This window comes from Nematostella vectensis, chromosome 6 (genome assembly GCF_932526225.1).
Source record: "Nematostella vectensis chromosome 6, jaNemVect1.1, whole genome shotgun sequence".
Taxonomy (NCBI): Eukaryota; Metazoa; Cnidaria; class Anthozoa; order Actiniaria; family Edwardsiidae; genus Nematostella; species Nematostella vectensis.
In genome coordinates, this window is record NC_064039.1 from 2,959,297 (window position 1) to 2,987,272 (window position 27,976).

The 27,976-nt window shown below is 42.5% G+C and overlaps 2 protein-coding genes across 5 annotated transcripts; one reads left to right on the top strand and one right to left on the bottom strand.

Moving 5' to 3' along the window:
• Positions 1 to 231: 231 nt before the first annotated feature.
• Positions 232 to 19,067, top strand: LOC5514602 (prominin-1-A). The gene is made up of 23 exons (XM_032384195.2): positions 232 to 707; positions 2,838 to 2,893; positions 3,573 to 3,781; positions 6,739 to 6,926; positions 7,466 to 7,555; positions 8,139 to 8,356; positions 8,746 to 8,820; positions 9,016 to 9,079; positions 9,621 to 9,697; positions 9,910 to 9,998; positions 10,571 to 10,723; positions 11,005 to 11,128; positions 13,338 to 13,432; positions 13,780 to 13,864; positions 14,134 to 14,280; positions 14,622 to 14,708; positions 14,881 to 14,964; positions 15,045 to 15,098; positions 15,276 to 15,356; positions 16,171 to 16,239; positions 16,638 to 16,727; positions 17,047 to 17,240; positions 18,627 to 19,067. The coding sequence occupies exons 1-23, from the start codon at positions 464 to 466 to the stop codon at positions 18,685 to 18,687; spliced, it is 2,634 nt and encodes an 877-aa protein (XP_032240086.2). The 5' UTR covers positions 232 to 463; the 3' UTR covers positions 18,688 to 19,067.
• LOC116619421 lies at positions 3,325 to 27,383 on the bottom strand. 4 transcript variants are annotated; one of them, XR_004296675.2, is made up of 11 exons: positions 27,261 to 27,382; positions 26,695 to 26,881; positions 23,995 to 25,011; positions 23,415 to 23,816; positions 22,785 to 22,852; positions 21,912 to 22,398; positions 21,659 to 21,805; positions 21,410 to 21,501; positions 21,069 to 21,124; positions 20,216 to 21,003; positions 3,325 to 3,723 (listed from the first exon to the last, which is right to left on the bottom strand). XR_004296675.2 is itself a non-coding variant. In XM_032384189.2 (10 exons), exons 3-10 carry the CDS (start codon positions 24,934 to 24,936, stop codon positions 20,315 to 20,317), a joined length of 2,880 nt encoding a protein of 959 aa, XP_032240080.1. In that variant the 5' UTR covers positions 24,937 to 25,011; positions 26,695 to 26,881; positions 27,261 to 27,383; the 3' UTR covers positions 18,579 to 20,314. The 4 variants fall into 4 exon arrangements, 2 of the variants coding, with proteins under 2 accessions (XP_032240080.1, XP_032240079.1); XR_004296676.2 differs by lacking the exon at positions 3,325 to 3,723 and adding an exon at positions 10,588 to 10,771; XM_032384189.2 differs by lacking the exon at positions 3,325 to 3,723 and having other exon boundaries at positions 18,579 to 21,000; positions 27,261 to 27,383.
• Between the last annotated feature and the right edge of the window lie 593 nt (positions 27,384 to 27,976).

The following is a 27,976-nucleotide window of genomic DNA, read 5'->3' on the forward strand; positions in this document are numbered from 1 at the left end:
TCCTTCTGGCTATCCTTGTATCTGAATGTTATGTGAATGTTTATAAGAATGTAAACAAGAATTCCAGAGCTTTTGAAACCTTGATTTGTTATTTTATTTACGCTTATTTACTTGATACCCAATAAAGCACTGCGGGTTATGATACACAGATTCTCCGGGTGCAACCTAATTTGAAATAGGTGTATGGAGGGGATACTGTTGATTCGAGGTCTCAGATTCCTATGAGGCACTGGGAGCGCATCAAGGCACCAGTAAGCGCGCGTTTGATGTCACATGTCATTGTTTACATCACATTGAAAACACGAATCCATCACAAGAATCGCGAACTCAATTCAAATCCGCTATAATGAGACTGCGGCCAACAAAACATAATTTGAACAAGCGGATATCAACCTATTAAGTGGAATTAAGAGCGCTGGTACTTCTGTGTAGTGATGAGTCGAGTGTTCTCGCCGGCGAGATAATGAGACTCGCCGTATTGTTCGTTGTAGCATTGTGTGGAATAGTTCCTTATGTTAGTGAAGCACAATCACCAACGATTATCACGACTTCTAAACCGATTGTTCATGGAGAAAAAATAATATTTGGACAACTACCAAGAGGGGAGTGCTATAGGACTGAAGTTCCGGCAAAAGCATGGATTTTGTCGAGTTACGAAGACATTGCAAGAAAAGTTATTTTATCAATACGGGATAGTCCGCCGTATGGTAAGGATTATTTTACTTCTTCTATAAGCTTATTTACTTCTTAATTTCTGCTGTTATCATACAATCGAAATACTATCGACAGGTTATTTATATAAGGACTATAATTGAAACGTCGGGTATTATTTGCCTCGGAAATACGATTATTTGTTGAATAATTCTTACAACAATAAAATTGTAAATCGCAGGCCAACGAATCGCAAAGACCTGTAGATTTTTATCTCACAGAATAGAATTTTTTATCGTTGAATTTTCAGTCAGCTTTTAAATGAATCATTTCGACCTTTGTCACACGTGTCTGTCAAATATTTTTAGTACAACGATAACACGCTTACATAACTGTAATTTCTACTGAATGATACAATGGAAGTCTTAAGTTTAAAGAATGTAAGTAGTAAAGTATGTAAACACTTTTTGAAATATTTTAGTTCTGTTTATAAAGCAACACCAGACCGTGCGTGTGAAGTAAAATGGTGCTATTAAAAACTCCACTGTTGTTTATAAAAAAACGCTGTATCTACTTGCACGGCTTCCGGTAAAGGAGGAAAAAAAAACTAGCTGCACGGCTGTCTCCCATTTTCTCGATATTTAGCCAAAATAGCAAGCTTCTGGCTTTGAAACACTTCCACGATTATAAAGAACAGCCAAAAGATGTTTTTTAGCTTGAAAAGCTGTGCATTGAGTGACCCGCAAATGCTCGGCACAGTTTGAAGGAAGCGTGGAGTTCGACACTTCTCGTTTTCGCCATAACAGCTGTGCAAGGAGAAAAAAAATTAGATGCACTTCCCATTTTTCTTTTTGCCATTAAGCCAAAATAAAAAGTTTTGAATTTAAAAACCTCCCACCGTTATTTAGAACCGTCAAACGATGGCTTGAAAAAATTCGCAAAAGGCTACATGCGAATGCTCGGCACAATGAACGATGCATGAAATGTCGAACTCCACGCTTCGTTCATTCTTTGCCGAGCATTTGCAGGCCGCTTGTTGCATTTCTTTTCAGGCTAAAAATCGTCGCGTGGCTGTTCTAAATAATCGTGGGAGTGTTTTAAAGCCAGAAACTTGTTATTTAGGCTAAAAATCGGGAAAACTGGAGACAGCCGTGCAGCTAGTTTTTTTCCTCCTTTACCGGAAGACATGCAAGTAGACACAGCGTAAAAAAAGGCATTTTAGAATTATCAACTGAATATATAACCTCGCGCCTTAGTTTGTTATGAATGTTCAAAGTGTTATTTTCTAAACGATAAACCCGTGACGGGTAATTTCTAAAACACAAAAAAACACGACGATGAGGACACTGTATGTATTTTTTTATTACTGTGGGTAATCTACGAACCGATAAAAACAGACAGGAGCAAAAAATGGCAAAATTAAAATTGTAAGGTTGTGTAAGCTAACATTTTGTTTACATTTTGCCTAGAGGTTCCTTGCATAATATAAAACAAAATAAGCTTTAGTACTTTTTGGTAGATAATCCTTTCCAGAGATATGATTGAGCAAAGTTGCCATATATCATGAAAAAAGTAGCAATTTCGCCCAAATTGGGCAATTTCAGACAAATCAAGAGTCTTACAATTTGCAATATCTCAAGACCGGATTATCTACCAAAAAATACTAAAGCTTATTTTGGTTGATAAAACACAAGAAACATCTATGCAAAAAATCAAGCGAATATAAGCTAACACGACCTTACAATTTGAACTTTGCCATTTTTTGCCCGTCATAAAAACACGAAAAATCGTAGTACCAGTGATGCATGCATTATCATCACCACATGAATTCTTTATTGGCGATGGTTTATTCAAAATATCCAACCTCAAATGATAAATATATACATCTTCTCCAAAAAAAAACTTCCTAATGAGGAAGCAATTATCATAAAGATTTTATTATCGTAAAAACTTCATCGTTGTTGAAGTATAATATGCATATCCTTCTTTGTCTCTATCATATGATCACCAACGTCGTTAGCGCCGTTTTCGTCATAACGTTTATTAAAAGAAAGCTCTAAATTGTATCAATCACGATTACCAACTTTCTGCAACACTCCTTTCATCGTCCTCACTGTCGCCAGACAGAACGATCTGCACTAATGTACAGCCAATATTTACTTTGTACTGCTTATCATATTTTTCAGATCTTATAAAAGATGGCATCAAAACCAAGTCTTACTCTGGTGCCATTATTGATAGGGTAGGTACAATACACTTTCCATAAAGGTGGCTACTTGTTCCCAAATACGGTATTGTGCACCGGCGGCTCATTAATACATAGTCTCCTTCGCAGCCCCGAGCGGTCGGAGTCACACCGTGCTCCCCGCCCTAGACTAATTAAAACAAAGAAACATTCAAATATGTCCTTACTGGATTGCTAGTTCTTATACCATGGAAGGTAAAGATTTATGGAAACTTTTATTACATCATCATCGGAACTATGAAAACTGTCCAGAATACAGGGGTATTATGCGGTTGCCCTTAGAGCGGGGTTCCACTTTATTGAGGATGGACAAAACTATGACAGACAACTCGCTTATCTTTGTTTGATCGAGGCTCATGTCACCTATGCTTAAACAATGAAATGTCCTTGTAGTGTAAGGGTATTTGTGTATACGAACAAACTCCAAATTGTATTATAGCAATTTATAGCGTTTTTAACGCAACATATATGACATGTTAAAATGCTTATCAATCTGGTAACATACATCCATTACACGTTACATTTTCGGGCTGCGTCCCAATAAAAATGTATGTAATTAAGAGCAATTTTTTTCTTTGGCAAACTTTTCAGTACGTAATGAGGAGTTGTCGTGATAGCAGGATTGTCAGGTAAAAATTGACTGTTAATTGAGTACAAACATTACTGTTTTCTCTAGTCGCTGTCCTTCGAGGCACCATTTGCTGTCCCATCAGCCATCTCGCTCCTAGCCAGCTTAGTTATACCCCTGACTGGGTTGATCTTTTGTTGCTGCCGGTATTTCGGGCGCTGTGGCGGGAAACTTGAAGAAGAAGACATGGAGTTTAGTCCTGTGAAATCGAGGCACAGACTGTCAGTGGCCATTGCCTTCTGCAGCGTCTTTATACTGTGAGTAATCATGTCACTCAAGTGACAGTCGTAAGTAATCATGTCACTCAAGTGACAGTCGTAAGTAATCATGTCACTCAAGTGACAGTCGTAAGTAATCATGTCACTCAAGTGACAGTCGTAAGTAATCATGTCACTCATGTGACAGTCGTAAGTAATCATGTCACTCAAATGACAGTCGTAAGTTATCATGTCACTCAAGTGACAGTCGTAAGTAATCTTGTCACTCAAGTGACAGTCGTAAGTAATCATGTCACTCAAGTGACAGTCGTAAGTAATCTTGTCACTCAAGTGACAGTCGTAAGTAATCATGTCACTCAAGTGACAGTCGTAAGTAATCATGTCACTCAAGTGACAGTCGTAAGTAATAACGTCATTCAAGTGACAGTCGTAAGTTATCATGTCACTGAAGTGACAGTCGTAAGTAATCATGTCACTCAAGTGACAGTCGTAAGTTATCATGTCACTGAAGTGACAGTCGTAAGTAATCATGTCACTCAAGTGACAGTCGTAGGTAATCATGTCACTCAAGTGACAGTCGTAAGTAATCATGTCACTCAAATGACAGTCGTAGGTTATCATGTCACTCAAATGACAGTCGTAAGTAATCATGTCACTCAAGTGACAGTCGTAAGTTATCATGTCACTCAAATGACAGTCGTAAGTAATCATGTCACTCAAATGACAGTCGTAAGTAATCATGTCACTCAAGTGACAGTCGTAAGTAATCATGTCACTCAAGTGACAGTCGTAAGTAATCATGTCACTCAAGTGACAGTCGTAGGTAATCATGTCACTCAAGTGACAGTCGTAAGTAATCATGTCACTCAAGTGACAGTCGTAAGTAATCATGTCACTCAAGTGACAGTCGTAAGTAATCATGTCACTCAAGTGACAGTCGTAAGTAATGACGTCACTCAAGTGACAGTCGTAAGTAATCATGTCACTCAAGTGACAGTCGTAAGTAATCATGTCACTCAAGTGACAGTCGTAGGTAATCATGTCACTCAAGTGACAGTCGTAGGTAATCATGTCACTCAAGTGACAGTCGTAAGTAATCATGTCACTCAAGTGACAGTCGTAAGTAATGACGTCACTCAAGTGACAGTCGTAAGTAATCATGTCACTCAAGTGACAGTCGTAAGTAATCATGTCACTCAAGTGACAGTCGTAGGTAATCATGTCACTCAAGTGACAGTCGTAGGTAATCATGTCACTCAAGTGACAGTCGTAAGTAATCATGTCACTCAAGTGACAGTCGTAAGTAATCATGTCACTCAAGTGACAGTCGTAAGTAATCATGTCACTCAAGTGACAGTCGTAAGTTATCATGTCACTCAAGTGACAGTCGTAAGTAATCATGTCACTCAAGTGACAGTCGTAAGTAATCATGTCACTCAAGTGACAGTCGTAGGTAATCATGTCACTCAAGTGACAGTCGTAGGTAATCATGTCACTCAAGTGACAGTCGTAGGTAATCATGTCACTCAAGTGACAGTCGTAAGTAATCATGTCACTCAAGTGACAGCCGTAAGTAATCATGTCACTCAAGTGACAGTCGTAAGTAATCATGTCACTCAAGTGACAGTCGTAAGTAATCATGTCACTCGAGTGACAGTCGTAGGTAATCATGTCACTCAAATGACAGTCGTAAGTTATCATGTCACTCAAGTGACAGTCGTAAGTAATCATGTCACTCAAGTGACAGTCGTAAGTAATCATGTCACTCAAGTGACAGTCGTAAGTAATCATGTCACTCAAGTGACAGTCGTAAGTAATCATGTCACTCAAGTGACAGTCGTAAGTAATCATGTCACTCAAGTGACAGTCGTAAGTAATCATGTCACTCAAGTGACAGTCGTAAGTAATCATGTCACTCAAGTGACAGTCGTAAGTTATCATGTCACTCATGTGACAGTCGTAAGTAATCATGTCACTCAAGTGACAGTCGTAAGTAATCATGTCACTCAAGTGACAGTCGTAAGTAATCTTGTCACTCAAGAGACAGTCGTAAGTAATCATGTCACTCAAGTGACAGTCGTAGGTAATCATGTCACTCAAGTGACAGTCGTAAGTAATCATGTCACTCAAGTGACAGTCGTAAGTAATCATGTCACTCAAGTGACAGTCGTAGGTAATCATGTCACTCAAGTGACAGTCGTAAGTAATCATGTCACTCAAATGACAGACGTAAGTAAACATGTCACTCAAGTGACAGTCGTAGGTAATCATGTCACTCAAGTGACAGTCGTAAGTAATCATGTCACTCAAGTGACAGTCGTAGGTAATCATGTCACTCAAGTGCGGTCGTAAGTAATCATGTCACTCAAGTGACAGTCGTAAGTAATCATGTCACTCAAGTGACAGTCGTAAGTAATCATGTCACTCAAGTGACAGTCGTAGGTAATCATGTCACTCAAGTGACAGTCGTAAGTAATCATGTCACTCAAGTGACAGTCAAATCAGGACCTCAGTGTGGTGCATCGCCTAACCTGGTCCCAGAGCCTCGAATGTGTCTTGGTTTACGATCCCCTAACGTCGCTCATTTAGACACTGACCGCTTAGAGAAGCCGTGTAAACTCAAACTTCCTACGATCGAGACTATAAAACCATGGCCCAAGAAGCAACAAGGACAACGGCGACGACGGCAACAACAACAACAGTAACTGCAGCAACGGCAACCGCGATGACAACAAAAACGACGACGAGAACAACAACAATAACAACAACAGCAACATTTATGAAACAATAACACGTCGACTGCAATAACAAGATATTGTTGTTTGCCTACACTGCTACTGATTAGACGAATAGCGCAATTATTACTTCAAGGATCCAGTCATCGAGTATTTTTGCAGTACATATCCTTGACGTCTCTATCATTCCGTGTGTTATTTCACTTATAATGACAAGAAAAGAGAAGCTATTGTCAAATTGAAATACTTTGTTGATTTCAGTATCGGAAGCAGTTGTATCTTTATAGCGAGCAACAGACTTGGCACCAGTTTCCCAGTCCTCAACACGGTGCTGGAAGAATCTGTCGATGACGTCATCACATATAAAAACAATACCATCAAGGAACTGAAATACGTCACAGTTTCTGAAATGAAGTTCACCTCAGATCTTGTAGCGGAGGATTTAGACGGTAAGAATACCCTTCTTTGGGAAAGTGAAAGTGTGTACCCAAGTCGGCCTGTCGCCGCTGTGGTCCAGCTTCGAATCCTGGATCTAGTGCTTCTGGCTCAGGATTTTTCGAGTTCATGCCTTGACCCGAAATTATGTCACAAATGAGGTGAAGTTACTTCCCTTTCCAGTCTAAGTAAAGACATTTAACCGGAGGTCCTGTCTCTTCAAGCTGCTTTACTTAAATCTGAATCCAAAGGACGTAAAAGAACCACTGGGGACGCAACGAACCCTGTGGCAGTGACCACCCCCAGTGACAGTGCTTAACAATAAGCACACGGGGGCACTCGATTTAGAGCCTTCGCTATGTTGTGATCCATCGTTACAAGACTGGGGACGACTGGCCTCTAGCACCCAGAGCTTTATTTGTATTTTTTTATGCGGCATTATTTTAATAAAATAAGGCTAACACAGAGATTATATAGTAAATACCGTAAGGCTCGCAACTTGGTTATTGCGTCACACTAACACTCATGTGCTGCTTATAATTAATTGTTTCAGCGATATCCCAGCAAGTAGTCGGACCGGTCATGGGCGAGGCCCGGACACTTGTGGCACCCCTACTGGACGCATTAGTTAGCACTGGGAATGGTACGTTGCCTTACGAGCAGTTCTTTTCTTCGCGCAAGAGGTGGAGCAGGGGGAAGGCTAGCCTCCTCCAAGAAAAAGCGCTTTTTTGAAGCGGGGTTCCTGTGGCGAATCAAGGAGAAAAATAACGTAGGGGAGGAGAGGGAGGGCGAAGAAACACAGGTATCACGAATCTGAATAAAGGCCATTACAGAGTAGAGTTGCCTGCGGGGGAGGCTAAAGAAGGCCTAATTTTGGGGCTCCCACCCCCTCAAATTTTGACAGAGAAGAATAAAAGGGGAAATAATTTACAAAATGACCTATTACCCTAGGCTATCAATAAAAGAGATCGTGGAGTGAGCCTCTCTCGCGCGGAGTAATTTGGTACTTTGTTATATTTTCTGCAGGTTTTGATATCATTCATTTCTTGAAAAAAAGTCATTTTGCATTTGGATATCGCGGGCAAGAAAAAGGGACTTCTATATGAAGAATTTATTTAGGGGGTTTCAAGATTAGCCGTTTCAAGGTTCCGATACTGCCTTTATTATTTCAACTCCACTAAATATGTTTACAGAGATTGGTTGTAGAAAAGAACTTTTATGTTTAGTTGTCTCCAAAATGAGAGCAATTCTGAAGAATATCAGTGTCACGGTCAGTGAGCTCAAGAGCCTGAACTCCGAGCTACGTCAACAGCTTTATGATTCGCGCCAAAACTTGACTGACGTGCGCGCGGCATGCAACGCTGACATGGACGCGAAATTGGCGGGAATTTGTGATCAGATCCCAAGTGGAGACGCACTTGTTGCAGTGGCAGACTTTAATAAGGTGCGTCAGCCTGATAAACGATACGCCTATTTTGATTCAATAAAACACACTTTCTCGGAAACACAATTAATTCCGATTTGCAAAAAGGCCGCTACTTACAATCGAATGTTCGCGCCATAGCCCAAGAATGCATTGCGCGCGAAACATTACTTATCTGCTAGGTGAAAATTCACTTATATGCTAGCTGACTAGTGAAGACCCTTAGATTGCGTGATTCTCGAAATAAAGCGCGCGCTCTTAGCCAATCAGAATGGACATAGTGAGCATAATTTTTAATATTAACAAATACCAGAGATATTGGACAATGTGAAATCGCTTGCATGAAGCATGAACAATTTGGTAAGTTTTCAGTTTTTGGTGAGTTCTCACGCTTCATTATTTGTTCACAGGTCCCGAACGTCACTAAAGAATTAGAAAGCATAGAAGATGTTCTACGCACAGACATATCAATTGAGGCTCGAAAGGTAATTCGCCTGTGATGCTCGACTAATTGTAGAATCCTGATAACTCGAACTTTCAATAACATTTTTCGCTAGCACAACGTATTTTTTGTTTCCTTTGAAAATTCGTTTCTTAAATTTTTTTGTCATTCCGTGATTTTTGGCAGAAGTGTCCTAGTAATACGATTGTCTATGTTTCTAATCGAGACTTCTTTTTAGGGTAATGTGACATTCGAAGAAATCCCATTGTCGGTTGCAAGGTCCACATACTCTGGCAGACAAGGTGTGAACTGCGAGCCTCCTCCGTCGTCCTCCATCTGCCTCCTCACTTTCTCTCTGCCCTTTTCCTTTTCCGCCCTTTCCTCCAGCCTCCCTTTCTCAGCTGTGTCCTCCATCCTTCTCCATCCTTCTCCATCCCAACTCTGCCTCCTATGTCTCCACCCTAACCCCTCTCCTCCTTTACCCCCTCTTCCTTTAGCCTTTTTCATATGTGTCCTACATTCTACCAGTCTTCCTATCTATTCCCTTCCTATCTATCCTCTTCCTTTTCTCCCTTTTTATCCTATCTCTCTGGTTCATCCGGCGATCAACAGCTATTTAAGTTGATCGTCAGTATCGGACAAATCGGAAGCCTAGATATTGGCGAATTCGTCGCCGCCAAGATCTGCCCATATCTCCCCCCCCCCCCCTACCCTCCATCCTTTCCCTCCTTTACCCTCTATCTTACTCACATATCCTCCTATTTTGACTCTCCCTATTATACTATCCTACTATTATGTTTTTTTTCTGGCAAGCTCACTAACCCAACATATTCTTGTTTGAAGATATAGCAAATTCCATCGCTGAACTGGAGGATTTGTCTTCTGATTTGATTAATCAATTAGAAGAAGCAGCTGAACAGGTCAGTCATTTGGATCAAATTAGGTTTGGGTACAGAGGGAAGGGGGGGGGGGGGGCTTCAGCAAACAAATAGCGGTCTCTGATTTTAAAGAATCAGATCTTTTATCTTACACTCTCCTAGTCATGAGTCATATTTATTTACAAAGCCCATTTAGCTATTTGCATGTGTTAAATAACAATGTGTTGTAACATATTATCTTCCGTCTCTCTTAGTTCGTTCAGACAACACTCGAGCCTTTCAGAGAAGAAATGAATAGCTATGTCGGTCCGAGCGGAAGCTACAAGGAATATGACACCCTGAGGTACATGCTTCAAACCGCCTAATCTCTGAACTTACAATGATCTTAGCTTACGTTATCTCCAATCAACTCTCCTATTCCCTTTACGTACCTTTTGGATAACTTACAAAAAGGTTTAAAATGCATCACCACAGTCGAACTTATCTGTGTTTAAACGTTCTGTAAAACTTTTACATAAGCCACACATTGAATTTCATTATTTTTGTCTTGACCTTTGCCGCTTTGTAAAAGATCAAACTGGTGAAACAGCTTCCAGTTTTTCTTTCCAGCGCGGGACACTATTGCCCATGCACGCTCAATTTCAGCGGCGTAGCCAGGATTTTTAACAGGAGGGGACCCAAAAGGGACTTTGAATGCATTTTCTCCTTTTACTGTATTTTTGGCTGCAAAAAGGGGGGCCCTAGGCCACCCCCCCTGGCTACGCCCCTGCATTTAAGAGCTCTGAACGGCAAATCAGTCATTTTCACTCCTCTGTCAATAGAAATTTACCGTTTAACTTTATTCGTAGGTTCTCGATTTTTCCCCAAAAATAATACCTGATATCGAACTTAGATACTCCATCCTCTTGATTTCAGGTTTTTTAGTTTTATTGGTTTGGCTTGCACCGTTTTGCTCGGGGTGCTGATCATGTACTGTGGGCTCACTGCAGGAGTCTTAGGATCACGTGATTACGACACACCTAGTACCAGGTCCCTCACGTCCGACGCCGCTGGAAGAACCCTCATGGCGTAAGTGAGATGTAGAGTATTCGATGGCAATATCTGCCTACAATGAGCCTAAACAAAAATAGACATTTACTTCTAATCGCTGAAACAAAGACAAAAAAAAAACACCTCAAATGCCAATCCCAGCATACAACATACTCTGGCTGAATATAAATCATACAGACTGTGGCTGTATCCAAGTTGTGATTGATATAGTCGTTGTTTATATTTGATTTGTATTTGATCCGTTTATATGCTAAAAATACTTAAAGCAGAAATAAGACTCTTTTGTTTTCATTTCTTAGGTCGGTGACCTTTTTCTTCCTTTGCTCGTTGTTTCTGAATCTACTGGTCGGTTTGCTGTTTTTCCTTTCTTCAAATGCGACGATCTTGTGCAAATCAGCGGCCGATCTTTCCCTTATTGAGAAGGTAAGTTCTGTGCCAAAAAAAATGGCCGAGACATTGGTAGGGGAATGTTGAGGGGTAGACCCCGTGCGCCTGGAGAGGAGGATGGGGTAATGTTGAGGGGTAGACCCCGTGCGCCTGGAGAGAAGGGTGGGGTAATGATGAGGGGTATACCCCGTGCGCCTGGAGAGAGGGATGGGGTAATGATGAGGGGTATACCCTGTGCGCCTGGAGAGGAGGATTGGGTGATGATGAGGGGTATACCCCGTGCGCCTGGAGAGAGGGATGGGGTAATGATGAGGGGTAGACCCCGTGCGCCTGGAGAGAGGGATGGGGTAATGATGAGGGGTAGACCCCGTGCGCCTGGAGAGGAGGATGGGGTAATGATGAGGGGTAGACCCCGTGCGCCTGGAGAGGAGGATGGGGTAATGTTGAGGAGTAGACCCCGTGCGCCTGGAGAGGAGGATGGGGTAATGATGAGGGGTAGACCCCGTGTGCCTGGAGAGAGGGATGGGGTAATGATGAGGGGTAGACCCCGTGCGCCTGGAGAGAGGGATGGGGTAATGATGAGGGGTAGACCCCGTGCGCCTGGAGAGGATGATGGGGTAATGATGAGGGGTAGACCCCGTGCGCCTGGAGAGGAGGATGGGGTAATGTTGAGGAGTAGACCCCGTGCGCCTGGAGAGGAGGATGGGGTAATGTTGAGGAGTAGACCCCGTGCGCCTGGAGAGGAGGATGGGGTAATGATGAGGGGTAGACCCTGTGCGCCTGGAGAGGAGGATTGGGTAATGATGAGGGGTATACCCCGTGCGCCTGGAGAGAGGGATGGGGTAATGATGAGGGGTAGACCCCGTGCGCCTGGAGAGAGGGATGGGGTAATGATGAGGGGTAGACCCCGTGCGCCTGGAGAGAGGGATGGGGTAATGATGAGGGGTAGACCCCGTGCGCCTGGAGAGAGGGATGGGGTAATGATGAGGGGTAGACCCCGTGCGCCTGGAGAGGAGGATGGGGTAATGATGAGGGGTAGACCCCGTGCGCCTGGAGAGAGGGATGGGGTAATGATGAGGGGTAGACCCCGTGCGCCTGGAGAGGAGGATGGGGTAATGATGAGGGGTAGACCCCGTGCGCCTGGAGAGGAGGATGGGGTAATGTTGAGGAGTAGACCCCGTGCGCCTGGAGAGGAGGATGGGGTAATGATGAGGGGTAGACCCCGTGTGCCTGGAGAGAGGGATGGGGTAATGATGAGGGGTAGACCCCGTGCGCCTGGAGAGAGGGATGGGGTAATGATGAGGGGTAGACCCCGTGCGCCTGGAGAGGAGGATGGGGTAATGATGAGGGGTAGACCCCGTGCGCCTGGAGAGGAGGATGGGGTTATGTTGAGGAGTAGACCCCGTGCGCCTGGAGAGGAGGATGGGGTAATGTTGAGGAGTAGACCCCGTGCGCCTGGAGAGGAGGATGGGGTAATGATGAGGGGTAGACCCTGTGCGCCTGGAGAGGAGGATTGGGTAATGATGAGGGGTATACCCCGTGCGCCTGGAGAGAGGGATGGGGTAATGATGAGGGGTAGACCCCGTGCGCCTGGAGAGAGGGATGGGGTAATGATGAGGGGTAGACCCCGTGCGCCTGGAGAGGAGGATGGGGTAATGTTGAGGAGTAGACCCCGTGCGCCTGGAGAGGAGGATGGGGTAATGATGAGGGGTAGACCCCGTGCGCCTGGAGAGGAGGATGGGGTCATGATGAGGGGTAGACCCCGTGCGCCTGGAGAGGAGGGTGGGGTAATGATGAGGGGTAGACCCCGTGCGCCTGGAGAGGAGGGTGGAGCGAAAGTAGTGAGAGCTCTCCTTCCCACTCACTAGCAGGTGGTGTTGTATGTCTCCGTCTCTTTCTTCCCCAAGTCTTTGGGCTTGCTACCGAGGCTAAGACAGTGGCGGATCAGCCTTGTACAGTTGATTGAAATGAAATGTGAAAAGAAAGAACATCATCCTTTTTGTCATTTCTTCTATGTACCCCTGTCTCAAAAAAGGTGAATGCATGTGTTGTAACCCGCTGTAGTTAATGGGTAACGTATAAATTGTTTGAAGAAGCCATGTGAAACATTTACAGGCACATAAAAAGAATTTTATTGTTCTTATAAACTTATTTGTTATATCTACCCTAATTTGGTTATTTATTTATTCCAACAAAGCACTGCGAGTAAGAGCAGGTGTTTAAATGTTCCCCTTCTGTATTCCAGACTGTTGACGACCCTTCTTTCCTTGGTTACTACCCCCTCTCCAAGACTCTACTGGGGGATGGAAATGTTGAGATCAAACTATCCGATGTACTCAGGTATGATAATAGGCTCCCAGCGCGTGACGTCACACGAACCACGGCGGCCATATTGTTTGTCAGGTCCTTTCAAAAGTTAGAAAGTTCACGTATCGAGCAAGACGAACATTTGACCAAATGCGTGCTTCATAGGTATATATAGCTGTGAGACTTTAATCAAAAGTTCGATTTTCACTAGCTAAAATAAAGCACGGAATCTCTTTGAAGTCCTAACTTGGAAGGCATGCCCATAATAGCCTCAAGCGTGACGTCATTGCTCGGATCTCGTAATAAGTATGATGCAGGATACTAGATCAATGTTTTATTCGAAGGGTGTCGCTTCTCGTTTATTGTACTTTTGCTTAAAGGGGCTGTGAACAGGACGAGTCGCCATGGCAACTACTTCACCTCGACACACGGTTCAACCTCACAAATATGACAAACTACAGAGATGTAAGTTCCTCCTCCCTCGCCGTTTGCTTCCCTAGTGAAAATATGCCTCAACAATTAGACTATCTTAAACAATAGGGACCCCCTGATTTACGATAGCAGAAAGAAGACAACGGCATACACGCAAGATTTCAGCGCGCGCCGCCATATTTTTCTTTAAGCGCGGGAATAAATTTAACATGTTCGTCGTCTTCTTCAAGCCGGCGAAACGGCATACTTCTCTCGCTTGCCGAACGATAGACTACCTGTACTTCATTTATTCCATTTAACAGAAAATTCCTCCTATGGACGAAATTTTCAAAGAATTAAATTCCACAATTGCTGGAGTAACAATACTGACGTTAGATGCGGAGCAGACCTTGAACGACACCCTAGACGCCGGTGTTCACTTGATCTCTTTTGGCAACTTCACAAAACAGGTATGTCTCACCTGGACCTGAGTGTGTTTTAATTGTATGTCAGACTATGCAAGATGTAACTGAATGTGCTCTGCAAGAGTGGCAGTGAAGGCCTAATGGGGGAGATTAGGGCGGGGCCAACGTCAACGTTTATGCACGTTGACAGACAGACGTTATTCCTAATTTTGATCTCCATGGACTAGATCAGACTTGTATGCTATTTTGCGTTTATGCACGTTGACAGACGTTATTCCTAATTTTGAGGTCAATGGACTAGATCAGACTTATATATATGCTCGATTTTCCGAACATAAATTATCTTCAAGGCAGTGATAAATTGCTCCTCTGTTTTCCCTCCCTAGACACAGAAGCCCCTTGTTAACGTCTCTCTCGATGCTTTTTCAAGCGACCTAAAGAACGTATCTGACACTGCTAGGCCTACGAACGAGGTAGGTCTTTCTTATGCGTTTTGCAGATATTGGGAGTCCTGTTTTACATGGACGCGAAGGCGCCCACTCTTTATCTCCACTGTTTAATACCCTTGCACCAGTGTTTAGGTTTAGAGACCAAAGACGTATGTGATGTATTTTGAATGTTCTTTTTTAACTTTCCTTATGTCAGGGCGTGGCGGATGGATTGGTGTTCATAGCGAACAGACTTCAGATGATACAGACCGACATTATAGAGACGTCCGAGGGTCTTGTGGTACGAAACTAGGATAAATATTTGCCATTCTGCCATTATGCCGATAGCGATAACTAAAATCAACCTTTGTTTCATTGTAGTCTTTACTGAATTCAAAAGTCATTCTATTGGAAGAAAAGAGCAACATCACATTGGTAAGAAACCCCCTGTTAAGTTCCCTTCCAAATAAACTCACTTTACCAAGTCCCTTTATCCCATTTCCCACTGTAGCTTACAATTACCCTTGTGGAGCTAAGGACTGATGCGCAGTCGCCAACTACATGGTGTCATTTCTCTTCACCAGTTTATTCCATCGTATTTTTGTATGACAGGAAAGTATAAAGGACGTGTTCACAAGAACAAAAGCTCTAGATGGCTTTCTTCGTAACAGAGCGCTGGTCCTAGCCAATGAGGTACAGGCTTATCCTTATAGGTCTCTCACAAAACGACGCTCGCTGGGTAACCGCTCATTGTGGAAACTAACCAATAGGGGACTTGCGCTAAGAGATCACGTGACCTTTTTGGGTGGCAAATTCAAAACAAAATGATCAAACAAAAAAATCAGACAATCAATCATAACTGCGCCCGTCACACCAGAGAAAGAAGAAGAAATAAAATCTTCAAATGAAACTAAACCCTTTATGAAAAAAAGAGATCTTTTTTTTCCGTAAGCGTTGAATAAGTTGCTTTTTTGCTGTTATTTTGCCACCAAAAGGCTGAGCGCGCGCTAGTTTGCCACCCAAACAGTCACGTGATCTCTTAGCGCAAGTCCCCATTAGCGTTTGACTTAAAAGCCCTGGCTAGACAAGAGCTTGCGACAACTTGCGTTTCGTCTGGCATTAACTTGGGTTGACATGCATATGTCGAATTCGCTTTCTCCTAACCATATGGATCCTAAATTGTCTTTTGTAGGATCCATGACCCAACGCGATAGGCAACTTGCGCTAAGAAATCACGTGACGTTTAGGGTGACAAACTCGCGCGCGCTCCCGGCTTTTGGCGGGAAAATAACAACAGTGAAAAGAAACTTATTCAGTGCTTACGAATTATCCTTCAAGAGCTTATTTGAATTGAAAGATTTCATGTTTTCGTCGCTGTTTGTTGTATCGGCAGCAGCCACTTCTCTGTTTATTACTTTCCCCGTCACGGTCACGTCCTTTTTTTCTTGGTCACGGGAAGGGCTTAATGGTGGCCCAACAATGTCAATTTCTTGTTTTCTCACCGAAGGCGTCTCACCGCAATTTGGGCCGAATCTTAGGCTGGATTGATCAGTACATCGAAGAAGCTTTATTGAAGGTAATACATCACACTGGGCGGAAACATGTGAGTAAGAAGATGTGACAGGCAAATTAATCTGACCACAACCTGGGAACACCTCAGAAACTTAGGTGTTCCCAGGAACAACGTATTAGGGAAACATTGCTTTAGAACCTAGCTATTTTAAACGTTACGCGCATGTTAAATTTCTCCACCAAACATTACCACGCGAAACGGCATGTGGTTCCCGGAGATTTTCCAACGCCCTTTGAAATCAAACATTGTGTTCAGTTCTTGTGAGTTTCTAAGAAATATTGTGTAACTTCTCCTTTGTTATTTTGCTTATGACATGGCCTGGTTAAAAGTACCAATTCATCATGAAAGTAGTATTTTCTCTCTGAATAAATAAGCTTCAACTTGTGTTTATGTTTCCGCAGATAAGACAGGATGTAGGGAATTGTAGTCCAATACGAACTATCTACGATGCCAACCTTTCCGCAGCTTGTGAATATCTACTGAGTGCTTTGGTAGGTTGTCATTTGCTTTGTTGTTAGTTCTCTATCCGTTCTTATTCTGCTTAAATAATGACGCGTTTACAAAAAAATAAACATGTATAGCTTACAAAGAGGTGGAAAAGGGCGCATACTTGTCGTCCGCATTCAAATTGAACCGAACCGTTTAGTTTATGTTGTAACACTAATCTAGTAATCGAATACTTTTGTACATCTTCTCTTGGTGCAACGTTGAAGCCTAAACTCTAAAGGGAATTCTGTGTAACTCTTTGACTTGAAAAAAGATCAACTTGTCTACTATAGATAATTGCATTGCTATTCGTTTTTTCCCCAGAATGCATTATGGCTGTCACTAGGAACCATCGCTTTGTTCTTGGTATTAACCATCATCCTATGCGTGCGTCTCGCTAAGCATTACCGTCGTGCTGAGCGGTCGTCGTCGAGTGCGAAAGCTACTATTTATGGCATCCCTTTGACGCTCTTCACCAGTTCCTCACGTTCGAGTAGCCGCAAGGCCGTCACGTCGTGGTAAGTGCATCAACAGCTGAGACCACTGGTAGCCCATGCAAGCCCTCATTTGAGGGTGAGAGAAACAGGTGTGGAAATTGTGAAAGTGTTTACTTTGATTCCCAGCACTTCCCAGGTGCGTACCTGCCCTAAAGTCAGTTAAATTAAAGTTTAAGCAGATAAATATACCAAAATGCACCTGAAAAAACAGATATCGACTTTCTATGGCAACTTTGCTGTGGCTACCGTTTTGACCAGACCCAGGTCGTGCGCTTCTCTTGTGACGAAGTGTTTGTGTTTGCAAAATGGTTAAATTAAAAACACAACGATAGAACGATAGTGTAGCTTTAGCCAAGTCAACTTGACTATCGTACTTCGCCGTTATTCCCGCTTGCTTGGCGTGTCCGTTACAGAAAGATACTCAAAATCCAGCAGTCAGTACAAATTTCCCTCGGGTTATCCACCTTCGTGGATAAAAATCCACCAGTCACCTTTCAGAGGGAAGCCCCCCCTCGCATTCCAGCCCCTATATTGTCTCCAATCCGAAGCAGGCACTTTTTACATTCTCGACCAATAATAAACAATTATCGTGATGACGTCACTTCCGCCTCTTGAAACCATTCCCTCGTTCTACCAATCGGAAGCCACCTTAATTGTCTTGTGCATTCTCCACCAATCAGAACAGTAATTTTACCTTATATCCCCGACCAATCGGAAACAATTTTTTTATGACGTTACTTCCGCCCCCTTGAATAGGTAACACTTACTATTCCCAGAGCTAGGGATACCTGTGCTATGACGAAATTCAATTCACTAGTACGCAAACTTCATAATCGGAGACCCAGTAACAGTAAAGGACCTAGAGTTTCCGTAGATGCTCAAGAGCAAATGCGTAAGAGCACGCGCAAATTTAACATAAGTGGGAACCAGTCAAACGCATCACAGTATAAGAAATTGAAAAAGAAAATCAGTAGACAACGGAGCACGCGCAAAGAGTAATAAGCATAAGGCTGCAAGAGCAAGGAGGGGTTTTCGCAGGTGTTTCTGGCAGTGGTCCTGCGCTTGCAAAGCAGGATAAACAAGCATCAGTTATGCCTAGTGCACACTAGCGACAGTTCGACATAACGACATGGGCGCGCGCAATCTTATCATCGACATAACGACATAGACATAACGACATAAAAGAAAAAACATGTTTTTTCCTTTTATGTGATGTCCATGTCGTTATGTCGGGCTAAACATAGTGCGCGCGCCCATGTCGTTATGTTGTTATGTTACTAGTGTGCGCTAGGCATTACTAGCGCTTGTTTCACCGAGGAAATTAATTTCTCATTGCGCTTGCGTCCTGAGGAAAGGTAATTCAAGCGAAAAATTGTTTACTGATGCATTGCTTACATTTGGTTGCAGGAAAAAAGTGAACAAGAACTCTCCTGTGCCCTTCAACCTGCACACCATGAGATGGGTATAGCGCTAGGTAAAACATTTTGCCACTTGCAATCTATTTTCCTTTTTACAATTATCTAATTCGTACTTTGGTGATCTTGACTTTTTTGTGCCCATTTATAACATTCAATTTAAAGGTGGCATGCTTTGAAATGTATCATTTAAATAACCTCATTCACATACATGCTCAAAACTAAACTATCTTAACTATTTATTATTCCTATTGAAAATAGGGTATTTGTAAATATGACAACAAAAAGTTTTTATATTTATCTGTGTTTCTAAAAAAAAATATTTTAGGGAGAAAGTACACTTCTACTAGCTAGTTTTTTTCCTTTTCCTTTTCCTTTTCAATTATTTTTATTTTACCTTTATATGGGAATTAAAAGAATATTCCTCGACGAATCTGATTGTGTATTGTATTTATGCCGGATTATCACGCAGCACCTCAAAAGCTCCTTTTACACGGTACTGGTCGAAATCTGCACCATTCATTAAATGGAATGGCTACACGTTCTGATAAAATTGGATCAAGCTGACCGGATGCAAAAAAAGATACGAGTAGCTGTAGGAAAACCCGTGTAAACTGTGCGGGAGATTCGAACAGTCACGTGTAAGGGAGCGGTCATTTATTTCTGGGGAGGGGGGGGCGGCAAATATGTAGGGGGACTATGTTTTTTTAGGGGGGTCACATTTTTTGGGCGCCGAATTTAAGCCTGTTTTAATATAATAATGAGCAAGAGAGTCATTGTTCAAATGTAAATTTTTAGTTCAAAATGTTTCCTACTATTGTATATCTAGTTCCATATTGTTCAAGTACAAATCTTTTCTTTATATAAATAAATTTTGAGAATCCCTCTCATGGTTGACAGACAATAAAACTGCCCGTTCTTATCAGTTGAACAAAACGAATACTTTAAAATGTTGCGAAAACTAGAATGTCTTTGTTAATGTCATTGACGACGTAGTCGTTATCTAGCAACACCGGTATTTGTTGTTTATCTCTGTGCCACTAGGGAAAGTGAAGATTCATACTTAAATTAAATAGGACAAAATTGCCATGCTAGCTGATCTATATTTTAGTAAAGGTTATATTCAGTTACACTCAGTATGCATATCAAGTCTCTGTGGTTTTAAAGAAATATAATTATTAAATATGAAAATGTGGAGGTGGTTGCGGTGGTGGTGGTGGGGGGGTGTGCAAATTTTTGGGCGCCCGGTCTAGGGGGAGGGGGGGGGGGTCAGGATTTTGGGGCTTGGATTTGAGGGGAGGGGGGGGGCAAATTTTTTTAGCCCGGGGTTTTGCAAAAATGCCGGCCTACCCCCCCCCCCCCCCCAGTAATTAATGACCGCTCCCTAAACACTGCCGATTTCGATACGAAATTTTTAGCTTCGTCTAAGCTGGGCCTGTCAGCGGTTGGCACGGCAGTTGGGCATCTCTGGCTATTAAAGCTTATAAAGTTGTTCTAGATTTATCTTTGTCATTCCCATTAGAATGACAGCTAAACCCTCAAACAATGTGTTAATCATTGTATGGCTACTAGTAGGCTCACCTGACTACACTGCCTGTCATCCGTTGATCAATTCATTTAGCTTTCCCTATGTACACGAACTTTGAAGAGCGAAGAAGACCCGTAGATATTCATGCTTGTTTAGTAATGGGCAGAGTGCGCCCGCGCTAAAACATTATTGACCAGCTGCATGGCCTCGTCCTCAGTCCTCCGTAGTGTGACCTCCAGCTCGTGCCCTGAGACTGAGAGGAGACTGGTTCCTAGTTGAGGATCTTCCCTATTCTCGAGCGCGGAGGAATCTCGATGCAGCTTCTCTTCAAATGACCCGACGTTGAATTTATCAACAGCTACAGCTTTGTCGCTAGAATGCTCTGTGCCGTTACCGGGCACAACAAAATATGAATCAAATGAACTGGATAGTTTGCAAAGCGACAGAGCATCAGCATTTGTGTTAACCTGCTCAACATTACAACCATGTCCTGGTAATCCATACCACATCGCGGGCTCAAATACTTGCACGGGCGGCAGAGCTGACATCTCCATGCTCGTCATCTCACTAGACATATACACGGGGTTGCTGTAATCGGATGACCGCTTTTCTGTCATGCGACTATGTGGAGAAACTGGGTTACCAATACCCGTAAGGTGACGTCCATATTTGGAATGAACCTCGTGGCCTGGGCCTCGTGACGACGGAGGGAAGCCCTGAGGGTCACACCAAGTACTTGACACGTGTTTGCACGTGTGCGTCACGTGTTCACACATACCCCATTCACGTGATGCATGTGGGGAGTACGGTGATGAAGGCGTACCTCTCGTGACGTCATCTTCTAAGAAAAAGAAAGAAAACTTACGAAAGAAAAATTCACAGAATACACATGTAAAAACAACCTACTTTTGATTGTAGTATCCTGTGTCTTCCAGCGCGTCTTTCTGGACAGAATTTTTCTTCTGTGAACAGAATAAAGAAAATACTGCTAAGGTGCACGTTTGTCTATGTCGTTACGGCATGCCTGTTCTAAGGCAAAGCAGAATGTCTCGTGTTTTGACGTCCGTCATCGAAAATCAGAACGCGCGAAAAATAGACGTTGCGCGCGCCAACCTGTTACCGGCGTCAGGTATGACATGTCACTTTATAGGTATTGTCCCATGATTGTGTGATCATTGGCGAAACGCGCTCACGTGACCGTAGCATGCTAATGCGTTTAACGATCAAGTGGTTCGTTGGTTGCTTACAGAGAGTCTTCACTTGGCTTCTTGGTTTCTCTCCAACTACTCAAACGAATGATTCGTTGTCTTGATTTCTTTCGGTCCTTTTCAGCTTCCAACTAAAACAAAATACGCACAGTTTTACTGTTAATCTCACCAATTCTCGTCTGTGGACACTCACGTAAAAGTGGGGATAGGTCTGCGGATTTTAGGGTTCTACACCTTTTTAAATCCTCGAAAATGACCGCTTACGAGGGAGCTTAATGTACATCGTACCTTTGCAATCATTCGCATGTGTGGAGTGACGTCATCATCAACGTCATCTTCTACGTCACGCTCAAACGTGAGTGGAGTGATGATCGGGGGCAATGTCTTGTTACACACCCTCGCCTGTTTTTCCACAACAGCAGCAGAATGGGTCATCTGCGGTCAGACAAAAAATGTCAGGTAAGGTAATCTATCTTTTGAAAGTATAAAGTATCTTCGAAACCAATTATCTGAATAAAACAATTCCCAAAGTTATTCTTACCATGTTTTGAAGTACTTGGCTTTGAGATGTCCAATCATTGCTTGTTTGTTGTTTGTCTGTCTCGTCTAGTTCTTGTAAAGGCAATAAAATTGGGTCCACGCAAGTCTCGGATTTTTTGTCTGACCCTTGTTCTTCTGTTGTCCTGATCAAGACACTTTTATCAGTTTCTTGTTTCATTGTTGTTTTCTCCAGGCCTTGTGTCGGCGAAAGGGAGTGGTTCACTTGATCCATTGTGGTGTTCGGTCCTAGAGATGGTAGAGGGGAGTGGTTCACTTGATCCATTTTGGTGCTCGGTCCTAGAGATGGTAGAGGGAAGTGGTTCACTTGATCCATTTTGGTGCTCGGTCCTAGAGATGGTAGAGGGGAGTGGTTCAATCCCCTACTTCTATTGATCCGCTTGTTTCTCGAGTCCGTGTGTCCCCTTATAAGGATCGCTGGGGACGCACGTGACCTTGGAAGTAAACCGTCCTCGGAATTGTCTCCAGTACTGAAAACAAAACTGAAATTACCCTTGATGAAACCCTTGTATTTGGGCAAGAAATGCCCCAAATCATTCTTCAATTTGTTAAACAAGCATCTCTCTATATTTGTGTACTTGATCACTAGCTAGTTAAAGGCAGGGTCTGAAAACAAATATTTAACAGAGTCGAATACCAGTAGTGGTTCTTTTCCGGAGAGAATACATTTTTAGTAAGTCCTTTGCCATCCTTTCACAAGATGTAGCCAAAGAGAGGGGGGTGGTCCTTTTCAGGACATGCGTTAGGATGGGAAACACCTCAAATGATTTTTTTTTAAACTATATATATATATAGCGCAAATTTACACCACGAGACATGTTAAAGGGAACCTTTTTCTCCAAAGGCCGGTTCCTACCGTTCAAATGTATTGGTCCTGCAATTGTTGACGAAGTTCTTGGATCTCTCTTTTTGCGATGATTTAGACTGAAAGAAAACTCAGTTACGATATGTACTGTTATCTCGTCCAGGGATAGGATATGTATGTATATCCCGCCCTCTCTTCCTGATCCAGACGCATCCACAGGTCAAAACAGGAAACACTCATTGCGAATATATAATTGTGATTGTTTTTTCGTTATGTTTTTGTTTTGGTACTGTAAGTGCAACATGATACACAATGTTGTGCAAATATCTTCTAAGTGTGAACAACACACACGCGTGTCCAGAGGGAGGGGGGTCCAAGGGGTCCGGGCCCCACCCTGCCCATGTAGAGATATGAGTTCCACTCTCTTCGTTCGTAGTTAAGAAGACGGCTAGCTTTAGGTGTGTTGAAAGAGAAACTTTCGAGATCGGTCTAGTTACCTGTTACCAGAGCTAAGGATGCCGATTTTTACTAAATCGATCCATGGTTAGTGATTTACTACTCTGGACCCCACCCTAAGGTTTTTTTAGAAACTGCATCCTAGCAACATTGTACATTATTCATGGTCCAAGCAATACCGCGCGTCTTATCCAGCACCTTATCCACCGTATGCTACCTCCTCACCTTGTTTGTTCCTCGCCGCATGATCCCACTTTGGTCCCTCTTTGGTTTACAACTACAGCAGCAAGACATGTTCACCAGGAGGCAGGGCAGACTTATCAGAAACAGTATGGGGACGGCCACGGCTACTACCAAGATGTGTGTTGACAGGGAAACGGTGGGGGTAGGGGTAGGGGTGACCGTGGGGGTGGGGGTGATCGTAGGGGTGCTGGATAGAAGAGTCCACACAGGGTATGGAGCTTTGATGACAACGTATCCCATGATTCCTTTTATCTCATTCTCCGAGAGAGCTCCAAGTACTCTGACAATATCTGATGCATGTAGTGCCAGTCCGTCGCGGTACACTTGGAATCTGATTTGTAGTAAGTCACTGTGATTGGTTGGGACTCGTAGGTAGGACAGAATCTGAAATATGACAGCAGGAGAGTTACTCTCAAATTTTAATTCCTTGGCATGAGTTTGCGAAATTTTAAAATTTAAGTCTATATATACAATATACTCAAAGACTTTGAATATTTCGCATTGAACGACGAAAGCCTGTAGGTGGGTTCGTCGATAGAATATGAAGTGACAGTGGGCTCACCTTTGCCTGGATCTCCTCTACTGCTCTCCCCTGTCGGCGAGTTCGACCCACTTTGCCGCTGTCGTCTGTGTTGATCGCGTTATCCGACATATCTGATCTTCGACGACGTGACAACAACCCAGACCCTCGCATATACCACTTGACAAGACTAGCCTCCAGCTTATCGCGAGAGACAGCATCCTCTTTGTCAGGCATTAGAATCTCCATAGCAACAAGCGTCTCAAGGGGTTCCTGCGTCATTACGGGGGAGGTCATGGATGACACCTTTAGGGTCACAGGACTTTGTGAAAATATCGACCATGATAATGATGATGATGATAATGATGGTGGCGGTGAATATGTGGCCGTACCCCTGATTGCCCAGGTTTTCAATCCCGCTGTTGTATCAATGGATTCTACGCTCCTCGTTTGTAGTGACAAACCATTGGGCAACGAATGGTAGTAGCTGTAAAGACTCAATGTAGCTGTTGGCCCGCCATTACTGTACGCGATCGCTGTGTCGTTAAGCTTGATTGTTTGTCTTGTGCTGTCTTTAGTTGAAACCTCAGGCGTCACAGCAAGTGTAGATCTGTCGAGCAAAGTCTTCTCAGTTCCGCTAAGGAGCGTAGCCGTTTCAAATTTGTCAAACGTTGTCGTATATATTGATTTGTCAATGACTGCACGAGTTACGCTGTAAGCTGTTGTCGTACTCGTTTTGTCGAGTAAAATAGTCGATCTGTGGATCATTGTCGCGTCACTCGACTTCTCGAGTACAGTTGCCATGACGACCGAAGTTGTCGGGTATATACCGAGCGGCACTGATGAATTCGTCATATCTTGGGGTGCTTGTTGCCATGATGACGTAACGGTGACTGACAGGTGTCGTGTTGTCGTGCTGATGACGTCATTTCTGGCCAAGGGTGTCATTTGGATGATAAACAATAGCGAAAAAACCCGCATCATCTCCGACACTGATCTACTTCTCCTGGAAGACGATTAAAGAACAGGTGCTCTTCGAATCAGCCACTTGGAAACCATCTAAATTAAAAATAATGATTGCGTAAAATAGAGAAAGCATGATGAACATCTATAAACAACACCTTGTTAGATCTTCTTTTCCCTGAGGGGTTTATTTTTTCTAAGTGAGAACGCACTGGATTCCTTTTGCTGCTAGGTTCCCCTTTAGTTTAGAGCAAAAAATTTAGCCAATTTTTATCCACACCACTCCCAAAACTATAAAAATGAAATCCTGGAAACCCCGATATAAAGACAGTTTTTTAAATCCTCGGTAGAAACCGCGGTGATCCTAGATACTAATCCCTCAGATACTAATCAGATACTAAACAGATACTAAAAACGGTCAGGGGGGGTAAATAAAAATACCTATTTACCGAGTAAAATCAGCTAGAATCTATGAAAGGCATTATAATGGTTTCTTAAATTATTTACAGAAACTTCTGTAATTTGTGTGGATCCTAGACTAATGTCTGATAAGAATATTTTGCCGGCTTCTGGTTTAGGCGCTTGCAGATTTCTATGCAATACACAAAGAAATAAATATAATATGCATTTTTAAAACGTTTCTATACCGATTAAGTCATTGCTAAGTTTTCTTTTTGGCGCCGATATAATAAATGTTGTCTACGGTGAAGACCACACCCAACGGTGGAAGTCACGCTTGGATCACGCGCTTTGACGTCACGCTTGCTACATCAACTACAGTAACTGCTCTACATCGCACTTTTATGTAGAGTTAAATATAAACTGGACTCAAATTGACCGGAATAAGACCAGAATAAAATTAAATCATCCAAAAGAATGGATTTCTTTTTTTCTTTTGAGATCTGCATCATTTTTTGGGCCAGTTTCTGATCTGTTCAAACTAAAAAAAAAAAAAAAGAAAAGAAAGAAGAAAAATATTCCTACCTAGCTGCTATTTATACTAACAAATCCAAATTTGTTCCCCGGTATTTTTTATTCATTTGTTTATACTATGTGTATGTGTGCGATTGCCTTTTGAATATTTCACGCTAGTGATGACTGAAATAGAAATTTAGTTTAAATACGCTAAATAGCGGGAAAATCGCTGTTAAAAAATATGTTGACGTATTTCCAGCCGTACTCTCTAATTCTATGCAGAAAATAGGTTATTTTGAATATTTTTTGTTATCAACAATACCCCCCCCCTTGCTATTAGTTTCTGTTTAGTTTCTGTTTAGTATCTAAGAATTGTAGTATCTAGGATCACCGCGATTCGGTATAAGGCAGTATTTTTTGCGATATACTGAAAGTTTCATACGTCCCATTTAACGGTTTTAGATTTCTTCTTCCATTAGACATTAAGATTTAGTGTATTTTTAGCTACTGTAGTACAAAATATAGTTTTCCCTTTTTGTCCAAAGCAACCAGTATATTTATCGAGTGGTTAAGATGATTACAATTTGAAACATGGTTATTGATGATGAGCTGTTAAATAACAATATTTTGAAACAGCAATTTGGCAGGGAGTGAGTATTTCTTCAAAAGAAATACACGATATTGTATGCTTATGGATGTTATATTGATCTCGGGTATAATGACCCCCCTATTCAAGTTGCCTTAACATTAAACTAAAGCATCCAAAGCGTTTTATTACATATTTAACAGCATGTCACCTAGGATCTGTGAAGAGGTAATTTAGTTTTGTCACGGATGCCTGGTACCAATAAATCGGGAGCTTACCATTACCATCGATGTTTTCGTAATTTTACCATCTCTGGTGTTATTTTATTTCTTTGCCGGTTTTAGTTCTGCACGTTTTGTTTTTCTAGTAATCGTCTTCCTTCTGTTTCGTTGTTCTTGCTTAGAATGCCTAAAGCGATGGTCTATCGATACCCCATTTGTTTGAATCAAACCACAGACTCTTCACCTATGAATAATGAAATAGGCAAAACTTTAATGGGTTATTCCATTTAGTTTCGAAGATAGCAGAAATCTATACTTTCTAGGAGGGACCCTTCAAACGCTAATTGCTGATAACCGGCTTCTATCATAATATTTACGCAATAAAACTATAATGTATGTCGAGCATATCATGGGCATATCTTTCCAGATTTTTTTCTAGTGCTGGTTGCATGGCCAAAGATAGCAAAGTAAAACATGAAAAAAAAAAAAAACAGTGTCATGAATGATGGAAATAGCGATCAGTACCGGTAAGCATGGAATCAAGTCTAAGATGCCAGTGGATTTACTTAAAAGTGTATGTACTTAGCCGTAGTCCTAAGTCGACACGTTAACTACACGGTTACCTTTTTCACGCACTTCTTGTTACCAATGAAACATTTTTTTAAAAGAGTAGCAAACCGAAGGGAAGACTGTTTGATGCCGAGTGAACACTTAAGGATGTTACTTAGCAACCATTGTTACGACTGTAAAATCCGTCAAATTACGTAACAGTAGAGGGTTAATACGTCAAATAACGCAATAGCACGCGCAGACTGCAGTAGATGTAATCGCTAGGAGCACATGTAAAATGTATGTAAAATATATGTAGAAATATATTCTCCGACGTTTTGGCGGTGCTGCCTTCATCTAGGATACCGGAAAGCCATAACGAGTAATAATAACGAATAACAGCTTCTACGCGCGTGGTGCGCGAGCACGATGAATGATCTTCGCGTGCTCAGACCACGAAGACTCTGAGACGCCTTCCCCACGTATCTGTTTTCGTTTGAAAACGCAACCTTTTTGTTACGGATACGGGCGTCGTCCGGGCACGGAAACGCAAAAACGATGACCGAAAACGGAACGATTTGAAAACGATCTCCAGAGTGGAACAATTTGAAAACGATTTCCTTTCGGTGCCGTGGAGACGGACGAAAACAGGACCTTTCGAAAACGATGGCAAGCGCTGTAGAGCTTGTTATCGTTTTCTTAACGTTTCTGCGTTTTCGTGGGGACGGATCATATAAAATTTAAAACGCTTAGTGTGAACGCGGACCTTTTTGAAAACGAAACAAAAAGG